Here is a 12121-nt window from a genome sequence, read left to right as displayed (position 1 = left end):
ACATGAGCAAGGAAACTTCCTGTTGATTACGACCTACCACTCCCCCTCAGCTGATGAATCAGTACTCCTCCATGTTGAACACCACTTGGAAGAAGCACTGAAGGTGGCAAGGGCACACAATATACTTGGGTAGGTGACTTCAATGTACATTACCAAGAGTGGCTCTGGAGCACACGACTGACTGAGCTGGTCAAGCTCTAAAGGAAATAGTTGCTGGACTGGGTCTGCGGCATGTGGTGATGGAACCAACAAGAAGGAAAAACCTACTTGACCTAGTCCTAACCAATCTACCTGACACAGATGCATCTGTCCCTGACAGTATTAGCAGGAATGATCATTGCACAGTCCTTGTAGAGACAAAGTCCCATTTTCACATTGAAAATACCCTCCATCATGATGTGTGGCACTACTACCGTGCTAAATAGAATATATTTTGGACAGTAGTAGCAACTCAAAACTGGGCATCCGTGGGGTGCTGTGGGCCATCAGCAACAGCAGAATTGTACTCAACTACAATCTCTAACTTCATGGTCCGGCATGTTATCCTTTCTACCATAACCATCAAGCAGGAGGATCAATTCTGGTTCACTAAAGAGTGCAGAAGGGCATGCTAGGAGCAGCACCAGGCATATCTAAAAATGAGGTTTCATACTGGTAAAATTACAACATAGGACTACTTACATACCAAACAGCGAAAGCAGCATATGATGGACAGAGCTAAGCAATCCTATAACCAACCAGGGTAGTTTTGGTAGGTTCTGCTGCGGCAGTTGTGCAGAAAAGTGTGAAATCGTTGTGATTCTGTCTCAGAGACTGACCATTACCTGTGAAAAAGGAAACAAACACTGGCTTCCCTTTTCCTTTACCCTCTTTCCTTCTTCCCCCTCCATGGGGGTCAGGAACCAAGTTGATTGGTTCTGCCTCTTCGGGAGTTGGATTGTGGGGCCACTCGGCCTGGCCAGCAACAGTCTGTTTCTCTCTGGGAGTGGGAGTAGCATGCTGGCCTCGTCCGGGCCGTCATCCTGGCACCCTCACTAATGGTGTATGTTGAATTTAATGATTCATGGTAGAAAAAGCAAGCCTGGGCGAAGGTTTAGGCCGAAGACATCCTTGTTTTCCTTGTAGGACATACTCTGGTGTGGGCCCCCAGGAAAGGTTCAATATTCTTACCGGGAGGAAGTGTTAATGCTAGCCAATGGCATGCATTGACTTAGTTAACACTAGTAGATAAAATTGGGTTGAGCTTCATCATTCCTGCTGATTTCTTTGGCGACAGAGTAACAATTTTTTCCGTTGATGGTGCTGCCTTTTGACTACTTAAAGAGGATTCTGACAGCCAGAATCCCATTGTCCAGGATAATCAAAAACTTCAGGAATCAATGAAATCTTAGATCAGAGAAAAGAAAATTCAAGAAATACTCAGAGGTCCATACAGTTTGCAGGGGCATAGAGTGAAGATCTATTTAAAGGATTTAATGGATAGTCTTGAAATCCACCACCCCACGTCCCAGCATGATTCATAGGGACCATAACAAATAGTTATGAATGCTGCCTGTGGCATTTAGACTGTCCGTAGCTCAAAGAGCTCTTGGCTCAACTCAACTCAAATCCAGGCTCTCTTTCCTGAAAACAATACAAAATTGTTGCTAGGGAAGTGAAAACACTCACGGGAGACACATTGATATAAACTTCTGGAGGTCAGCTGTGAATTTTAAAACTAACATGAGAAAAGTACTGGGTGGAGAAAGAGGCAGCGAAAAATGCTAAGTGGTGAAAACTCTATTGAAATTGTTGTAAGGCTGAAAATTCAGAGTAAGTAAAAATATTTTTAAAAATCTATTTCATAAATAAATCTGGAGTTTAACAAGAAACGTGAGCATGGAAAAAATGGAGCCTGACTTCATCTACTTTCAGATTTCTCAGTTCTCACCCAAAATGTACTCCTGCTTAAAATGTGGCAAAACTGAATGATAGGATTGTTCTGGCTAATTCATCATTGTCAATGCTGAATGATTTTTTTAATAAAACACCAAATTGTTAGTTATAGTGTACATTTGCGTATAAAACAACATTAGGGGTCATCACTCGTGAAGTCTAATGGCTGCTGCTGCACATGTAAAGGCCCTGCCGGACAGAAAATATATTTATTAATATCGGCAAGATACGATGTTCATCCTGTTTTCAAATTCCTCCATGGCCTTGCCCCTTCTTATCTCTAACCTTCTCGAGCTCTACAAGGCTCTGAGATCTGTAAATTCTTCCAAATCTGACTTTTTGCACATCTCCACTTTTATTCAATCCAACAATGACGGCCGTACATTCAGCTGCCAAAGCCCCAAGCTCTGAATTTCCTCCCTAAATCTTTCAACCTCTCCCTTTAAGATGCTCCTTATAACCTACATCTTTGGCCAATCTTTTGGTCTGGTCATCTAACAGAATAACTATTGTAGCTCAATGTCAAATTTTATTCAGTAATGCTTCTATGAAGCACCATGGGACGTTTCACATGTTAAAGGCGATAGATAAATGCAAATTGTTGTTGTTTATTATGAAGATGATCATGTTTCACCCATTGCTGAAATCAAGTTAACATGATTGTGCTTTTTATGACATGTGGTTCTATGATATTTAATGCTGTCACCAAGTAGCAGAGGTCTTAGCTCTGATGGTCAGAAACGCCAAAGCACCACTGATCTGCAGTGCTTCCTCCTCTGCAAATATCAGTTGTGAGATTGGTGCTGAACCACCTCTGGTTCTTTCCCTCTCCTTTGTGTCATGTGGCCTCTTCTGCTGAAAGGGGAAAAGGACAGAACTATGAGTGACTGTAATGGCATGGATGCAGCACATTTGGTGAGGGTGCCTAACAGGTAGAGGATTTGGCCACATTATGAACACACCGTCCTTGGTCATTTAAGTGCTGGAATGGGACGAGAACCTGGAACTTCTAGCTCAGAGGCAGGGACACTACCCACTACACTACAAGACTGCCACCTAATGACTCTATATAGAAACCAATATCCTCATAATGAAAGTCAATTTTAACATCCATTTGGATGACAGGATTGGTGACAGAGTAACCAGAGCTCTTTCTGTCAACCATGTTCAGTATTTCCCATTCAATTTAGCAATTAAAAGGTTGCCTATATGTCTCTCCAAGTCCTAACCATCAAGATGGGAGCTGCCAGCTGTCAATTTTATTGCAAAAATATCTTGAGTAGTCAAAATAGAAACATCAAAACTATCACCAGTCAAGCCAAAAGTCAGTATGTCCTGACTCATTTTCCTCCTATCATAAGACTTATGCAATAGCAACTCCAGTAAGTTCACTGGTTATACAACACATAGGCTAGAAATAGTACTACCATTTTTGGTGGCTTGCCATTGAGTAATCAAAGCAAGCAGTGTTCAGTCTTTTCATGGCAAGCCTTGGCAATCTCTTTCATCTTAGTTAAGGGAAGAAAGTTCTGTTGTGTGTTGGAAGGATTTGTTTGGCCACATTATGAACTCATCTTTCTTGGCCATCAAGTCCTGGGGTGGGACTCAAACCCAGAGCTTCTGGCTCAGAGGCAGGGAAATTACCCACTGTGCCACAAGACCTCCACAATCTGAAAAGGCCAGCCAGCAAATAACAACGGTTGGTTGACACAAAACATGTACGTTTGAAAGATTGACAGCTCAGACAACTTAAGCCGAGCCTTGGGGGAAACATCACTCACAGCCTTTGCATGATGGGAGTTTACTGATCAGAACAAGAACCATATATAAAAGATAGTGACAAGAAGATATCTGGGCTGCAACCAGTAGAATTGTCTTGACTAGATATCTCATCTATGAGGACTTACAACACGTAGTGGGTTGATCATCTGAGGGGTGATTGCATGTATAAATCTGTTCTAACATTATTAGTGTGCTGCTCAAATTCATAGCAATAGGGGTCTCAAAGTTGGTACTTGGATGTCTTGTGTAATTTCTCGTAAATCTCAAGCACGAATCAGTAACCTGTAGGTCTCAGGAGTGAGATCTTACAATGGGAATATTAGGAAGTGCATAGAAAGAAAAGGATGGGTGAAATTGCAAGGTGAATGGGTGTGAAGAATGACTTGATGGATTAGGTTTGACCAGAAAGGAGTGGGGGGAGAGGGTGTGGCTCACAACAGGTAACTGTGTTGTACTCCAACTTTCCTGACCCAATTAAATCATTAAAGCACTTTCTGCAATGAGTCATTGAGCATGTCACAATACTCTTGCCATGCCTTCTTTGTAGAAGAAGCAGGCTTCTTCTTCCTATTGCTGCGGAAGAGAATCTCTCTCATACTCTTCATCATCCCCAGCAGTTTATCAAATGAGGCATCATTAAATCGGGCAGAGTCTTTCAGCATCCTCTGTTAGGCCTTCATCTTGTACTTTCTTTCTTTTACAGCTCTTCCCATGTTACATGGGGTTGCCACAATGCTGGTTGATCACTTTTTCATTTCAACCATCATTTTTGGATTTGGCAAGTTGGTTTTCCAACCAGATGCCCTTCCTACCGCTAACCCTCCCCATTTATCCAGCCTGGGGACCAGCACCAGTACACGCTGGCTTAAATCAGTGGCTGGGTTCGTTCATGGCCAATAAGTCCTGGAGTGGGACTTAAACTCGGGGTTTTCCAGCTTAGAGGGAGGAGAGCTACCCACTATAGTATTAAGGTGTTCAGGGCTGAAAGGGTTGATGTGTGAGAGTGGAGAATTGCTGTCTCTGTACCAAACTTCTCAATTCCTCCAATTATCATTTTTTGCGTGGTCCTTCCAGTACTGGAGTTGAGTTTGTGCAATACAGATCTACATCACACCTACTACCACACATTCAACATCAAACTCATAAGTAAAATAATAATGAGGTCACTGCATTAAAAGGCCACAGGCAAACGTGCTGAAATTCTGGGATCTCCAGGAGGTATCCTCTTGAATCCATTTATATGATTTGCTTTAGTAATTTGCCTTTAACCCACTAGTCTTGTATCCTTTTTGTGAGAATGCTCCCACAGACTATTTTTCTGATCACTGTGTTCTACGTAAGGCATTGAATGGTTTTCTTATAATGGCAGAACACTTACATTTCATAGTCTCCCTCATTCTTTGAATGCACTCAAGTACATACTTTCAAATAGGAAATTCTCTCCACCTAGAAGTAAACAACTCTAAGGAACAGGTCCTGATGTTTTTTAAAAGACAGAAGTGCAACTACCCCTTTCCCCTTCTGATAGGTCTTCATCTTATATTTCCTTTCTCTTTCAGCTTTTCCCATGTTACATGGGGTTACTGCAATTCTGGTTGATCATTTCTTAATTTCAATCATCATTTTTGGATTTGGCAAGGTGGTTTTCCAGCCAGATGCCCTTCCTACCGCTAACCCACCCACTTATCCAGGTTGGGGACTAGCACCAATACACATTGGCTTGAACCAATGGCTGGGTTCTTTCATGACCAACAAGTCCTAGAGTAGGACTTGAAGTCAGGGTATTAGGCTGTTCAGGGCTCAAAAGGTTAATGTGTGGGACTAGAGAAACATTATTGTCCACATGATGATGTAAGAGAGAGTCACATGACTAAGAGTCTAGAAAGTGAGAGCTCAGGGCTTAGAGGTAGTAACATCTGTAATCTTGTACATCTGTAAATAGTTATGTTCATCCAATAAACCATTTATTGATAAGACATATCTATGTCTTTGCAACCGTTCTTTAGCCAGTCACAATCAAAATACAACATGGTGATAGCTGTGAAGGACCCCAAAATCTCAAAAAAAAACTTTAAAAAAGCAACAGTAAAGGACCCCAAAATCTCCAAAAATCAACTTTATAAAGGTGGCTGTGAAGGAACTCCAAATCTCTGAAATCAGCTTTAAAAAGGTTTGCACGTCTGACCTGAGAAAGGGGGCCAAAACTAAAGACTATGGTAAGACAGTTGAAAGTCTCCAAAAGAGCAGAAAATGTGCAGGCTGAGAGGCAGGGGAAAAAATCAACTGTTCAGCTTATTAAAGGCTACACCATAGCACATGATGACCCATGAAAAATCCTGATCTAGCAGTAGGGTCAAAAAACCTAGTGACACTTGAGGAAGGGTGAGCAAACCTCAAAGGCTCAAAATTTTAAAATTAATGGTGCAGTCAGCAGGCAGCACTGGGAAAAATTCCATTTTAGGAAGAACAGGTTTTGATACACCCCACAGTCCGGGCCTGAGGTCAGCACCATTACACATGGTGACACGAGGCAGCAATTGATAAAGATATTGGCGGCTTAAACATGATTCTCCAGCAGGAGGAAAACCAGTGTATGGAGCTTAATAGTAACTTCAAGTGATTAGTTTCAAAATTCTGTAAAGTTTAGGAACGATAGCTAAAAAGGATCAGCGAATGCAGCAGGTATCAGTGTAAGCCTGATCAGCATGGGAAAACTCCACTATTGCAACAGAAGTTTTAAAAATCAAGGCAAACCAAACCTCGTAAGAGCTGAAAACAGCTAAGGATTCCAAATTCACCTTATTAGACTGATTTGAGCATATGGAAGGGCCAAATCAGTCACAGAATTGAATACTGTGGTGTAATGACATCCTTGTGCTATCTACATGTAACACAGATGAGATACGTGGATTCCGTTTACCTGAGGATCCGTGGTGGGTTTTATTTACAGCTAAATCAATACAAGCAGTAGAGCAAACTCTAGACACATCCTGTTGTCTAGGTTACTACAGTGCAGAGAGGTGCCTTGACGCCTGGTCACATGATGACATCCAGGTACCTGGCTCACCTGCATGTTGAGCTTCTTAAAGGGACATCACTCTTAAAGTAATTTTACAAACAAATGGAGAAAGAGATTTTGATGATTCAGAATTACATCCAGATTAGACAGTGAGTCTGGGGCTGAAAAAGTCAACACATTATAGTACTATATCGGAGCAATTGCTGATGATGTGATAACAGGACAAGGCATGAATGAAACATCAGACAAATTCAAAGGAGTCTTAAAAGCCTTTGATAACTATTTTAATTTACTGAGTCAAAAGGGCCATGTTTAACAAAAGGGTCCAGAAACCAGGTGAACCTGTAGATCCCTTTATCAGTGACCTATATCGATTGAGTGAAGGTTGTGAATATGGTGATCTTAAAACTGAGCTGATATGAGACCGCATCATAGTTGGGGTTACCGACGACACCCTATCTGATATACTGTAACGCAAAGAGAACTTAACTTTGGAGAAGGTGATACAGCTATCCAGACAATCAGACCTCAGTCAACAAAACACAGCCATACTAAGAGGGGAAGACAAAGCACCATTCAGAAAATCCTTAATGATGGTATAACTTATTAAACAAAAGAATGTCAAAGTGTCAAAGACACTCCAGGGTAAAAGGGCCCTTATGGAACAAAAGCTCAAGACGTCATTTCATCATGAAATAGGCCCAACTGCAACTTGATGAGATAATCAAGGTGGGAGTCATTTCTTCTGTCACTAAGCTGATAGAATGGTGCTTGGAATGGTTCCAGTTCCTAAACCAAATGGGTTTCTTCACATCTTTGTTGACCTGACTTAACTCAACAAGGCTGTGGCGAGGGAAATCCACCTGATGTCCTTGGTGTTCGACAGCTGGAATAAGCTCTCCAAGAATATAATGTTCTTGAACCTCAATGGCAACAGTGGCTTTTGGCCAGTACTGTTAGATGAAAAATCTAAACTGTTGACAACTTTATTCCCCCATTTGGTAGATTTTGCTTTAATAGTTTGCCGTTTGGCATCACCTTGGCACACGCAACTTTTCAGCGAACAATGTCTACTATCTTCAAGGCCTTTGTAATAAATTAGGGTCCTTAATAAACTGGTATTTTTTGCATAGTATAAAACTCTTATAAGATTAGCTAATACAGCATTGATTTTCTTTCTCCAGAAAAGCAATTTCTAAACAGGCAACAATTCTAAACAATCCTTGAAAACGTCAGGGTCACTTGGCTCAGGCTTCCATGTTGACATTCCTAAGTTGGTAGGATGGCATCTTGTGTACCTCTTATCTATGCAAGTGTTTAGAAAGAGCATGGGAATGACCCTCAGCATGATGTAAACTAAAAAGCTGACCTTGAGCAGGGTGACGAACATGGGGGGAGGTGATCACCGTGACATTTATGGACCTGTCCTGTACCCATTGGTCAGAAGGGTTTGAATAGGGGATTGACACTGGGTAAGCTACCAGCCTCCAGAAAAAGGGTATATTAACAAGTATTTGTCAGGTGGCAGTCCTCGTCAAGCAGTCGCCTTCTTCAGAGGAAGATGAACCAGGGAATATGGAGGAAGACCGAGGGAAGAGTCCCCTAACACTTTGGCTAGAGAGCACAATGCTGCTATCACATGCTATTGAAGTCAATATACTCTGTGCCAACCATCTGTTCATCCTCTGGGATCGTTAAACCACTCTCATCTGTCACAGGTTATATATTTTTTCTGTCTAATTAATTAATGCATCATACCTAAACTGTTGGCTTGGCCTAAATAGCCAAGTGGTTATGGTACTGGGTTTGTAACCCCAAGATCAAGAGTTCAAATCTCACAATGGCAAACTATGAAACAATGTAACTTCATCTGAAACAGATGGAAACGTGTTTGTACTCAAAAGAGATACCTAAACTGTTGCTTCTTAATAAGCTGATGTAAAATTACTTATGGATAGTCCACTGCCTATCTTAGATATCTGTGGCCTCCGAATCCAAAATCTTACACTTAAAGGCGCAATGTGCCACATGGATGACATCCTTGTCCACACATCAACTGCTTAAGAGCCCAAACTGAGATTTAAAGCTGTCTTGAACTGTTTGCTGTAAGAAGGATTGACACTTAACGATAAGTGTGAATTCTCCACAATGTCCATTCGATATTTAGACCGCATTGTGAGTAGCTAAGGCATAATGGCAACCCACAAAAAACAAGGGCTATCAGTGAATTTCCGACCATGTCATCCATTCCAGATCTTCAACAATTCCTTGGTATGATGAATCAGCTGGAAAAATTCTTGAACCCAGGCAAGTCATGGTGACGCCACCTGTTGGGATGCACATTAAGAGCAGGCATTCTGCCAGATTAAAGACATCCTGCTCTTACCAGAGATCGTGGCTCACGACGACCCGTTCCTACCAAACACAATTGCAGCTGATGCTTCATCTATAGGACTGGGGGCAGTCCTATTTCAAGAACAACTCAATGGGTGCCATCAACCAGTCTATTACATGACTCAGGCACTATGTCATACAGAAATGAAGTATGCGGTTATAAAGAAGGAGGCTCTCGCAGTCATGTGGACTTGTGAGAAATTCACCGAATATATCATGAGGCTGAAAGATCAGGAAGGGCCACAAACCATTAATCTCATTACTGGGCGAAAAGGAACTTGCCAGAATGCCCCTAAGAATCCAGAGATTCTGGCTGCAACTAATGCACTTCACTGAGACAATGTATGTCCAGGGCAAGCTGCAAACGACTGCAGACACATTATCCAGGGCCACAGTCGACAATCTGGCAACACAGAATATTAATCTGGTCAACGAGGTTGAATACTACTCAGAATACAGTTTGTGGCATCACAATTGCCAGTGAGCTACAAAAAGCTACAACAAAAGCAAATGCAGGATGATGACTGCATTTGCATACATCAAAACTGCATGCAAGGTTGGCCACAGCAGTGCTCTGGTGAAATGGAAATGAAAATAAACTTTGATCAACAAAAATCTTTTACTGTATTCAATGACCTGCTGTTGTATGATGAACAGTTGGTAATTATTGTCTCATTCTGACCAGAGATTCTGGAACGGATCCACCAGGGCCACATGTGCATCATAAAATGCAAATCATGAGCCCAGTCTGCTGTGTGACGGCTGGGAATATTGAAGACTGTGGAAGAGAAGTCTATGGAGGAGTGCACAAACTAGACCAAAGGGAGCCCCTTATCCCCATTCAGTTCCATACCAGACCGTGGGAACATCTGGGAATGAATTTATTTATGTAAAACAGGTAATCCTTCCTTATCATCATCAACTACTTCTCCAGGTGGATCGAGGTAAAACATTAACACACTACCAGCACTGAGTCAGTCATTAGGTCATTGAAATAAGTCTTTGGCATCCCAAGTCATGGCATCCCAAGCCAGTGGTGTCCATCGACATCACACATTTCGCCAGGAACTTCACCAGTTTTCCAAGGTATGCCCAATCCAATATTGAGGCAGAAAGGGGCGTCTGCACTATTAAAACTCTCTTGAAGAACAAGGACTTTCCAGTGGCACTTTTAACCTACAGGTCCACTCCACTGCAATGTGGATTTGCAACGTCTGATCTGCTCATGGGCAGAAAGCGTTGAACACACCTTCCCATCATAACCAAGAAATTAATCCCAGGGCTAGAATTCCAGGACTGCTGAATTGAGACAAAGTATGGATAAGAGACAAAATCAGAGAAGGCATCATAGTCCAAAGTGATGATGATCAACAATGTTCTTACTTAATATATACCCTGAAGACAGGATAACAAGAAACAGGAGAAATCTTATCCTCATTCCTCCAAAGAGAGCCTTCCATTATAAATTTGGGAGAACCAGATGTTGACAATCAAACTGACAATGCACTAGATACTGCAACCCTTACTGAAGAGCAACCAACTCAAACCAAAGAAGACCAAAGGGAGATTACCAATTTTCCAAATCTGACAAGAGTGAAATCTCTTGCCCAATTAAACCTATGAAGTCAGAGATTGGGAGGAGATGAGGTAGTATATAAATATGAATATAAAATATATTTGGACAAAGACTTGGAGGGAGATGTAGTATTAGGGTGTTCAGGGCTGAAAGGGTTAATGTGTGGGATTGGAGAAATAATACTGCCCACATGATGATGTAAGACAGGGTCACATGACTAAGAGTCTAGAAGGAGAAAGCTCATGGCTTAGACTGAGCAACACCTCTAGTCAATATCTGTAAATAGTTATATTCATCCAATAAATCAGTTATTGTTAAGACATATCTATATCTCTGCAACTGTTCCTTAGCTAGTCACAACCAACATACAGCACCCACTGAGCCAGGAGAGCTCCTAGGTCTTCATCCTGCACTATCTTCTTAATTCTTATCCATCAAACAACAAATGGAGATAACTGAAGATGAATGAAAACGAGAATTAACTTGATTAACTTACACAAAAAGAAGGCACTGAGAGTGAAAGATAGATCTTCCTTATCTTTCTTCCAGGCTAGATTGCTTATGGCTAGATTTACTCTGCTCTCTTGGCGCAGCTGTTTGAAGAAGAATCCTATGGTGCAGAACAATTTCAAGCCAATTGACTAAAATACAAATTAATAATTACCTTATCCAAAGCCTTATATGGATTTGGATTGTCAAACTTGAAAGGAGCCTTCGCTTTAAATTTTTGTCTAAAACCATGTTGGTTAATCTGCAGAAAAAGTAAAATATAAAAAGAAATCAATGCACCAAGTGGATTCTACTGTAATGTCTTACTTGTAAAATAAAACGTAAAGAAAATCCAAGAGAGAAAACTTATAAATCAATGCATTTCATCTCACCATTTAATACTTTTGGATTTTAACTGGTAAAATGACACATAGAACAATGAAAATAAATTTTACTTGGTAGATATCAATTACAGTGTAAGTAAGCAAATGTCAATAATAATCAATAATGTATATGCAAAGCAAAGAACAATGACAGCACTTCACAAATTATTTTCGAATCTGACCCAATTTTAACTCTCCACTCCCTTCTCAAGGGCAGTTAGGGATAGACAATAAAGGCCGGCCTCACCAGCAATACTCACATCCCATGAATGAATAGATATAATGAAATAACCCCTGAAAATTAACTTGACCCCGGATGTCAGTAAAAACAAAACAGCAATAAAGCAGCATTACAGGCTGTTGCCTAGCGCAGGATGTGGCTGAGATCATAGCTGCCTGGAATCTCCCTCCCACCTTGGGCCAGAGCTGCAGCTGGAGACTGGAGCTGAGTGGCAGGCTGCTGTTGGGTTGAGGCGGAGTCGCTCCATCAGTGAAGGGGCCTTGGATGATAGTGGATTATAGAGAAAGGGGCTGAGTGATAGC

The 12121-nt window shown here is 41.4% G+C and overlaps 1 protein-coding gene across 1 annotated transcript in view; it reads right to left on the bottom strand.

The window, feature by feature from the left end:
* Positions 1 to 12121, bottom strand: part of LOC121293673 (dynein heavy chain 17, axonemal-like) — a 729083-nt gene that overhangs the window by 462762 nt on the left and 254200 nt on the right. The window contains exon 23 of the mRNA XM_041216840.1: positions 11371 to 11457. Within this exon, the coding sequence (XP_041072774.1) occupies positions 11371 to 11457 (87 nt within the window). The remainder of the gene's footprint in view (positions 1 to 11370; positions 11458 to 12121) is intronic.

The sequence above is a fragment of the Carcharodon carcharias genome, chromosome 22, assembly GCF_017639515.1.
Source record: "Carcharodon carcharias isolate sCarCar2 chromosome 22, sCarCar2.pri, whole genome shotgun sequence".
Taxonomy (NCBI): Eukaryota; Metazoa; Chordata; class Chondrichthyes; order Lamniformes; family Lamnidae; genus Carcharodon; species Carcharodon carcharias.
The sequence above is the reverse complement of the archived record's forward strand: the minus strand, read 5'-3'. Positions and strand labels throughout refer to the sequence as shown.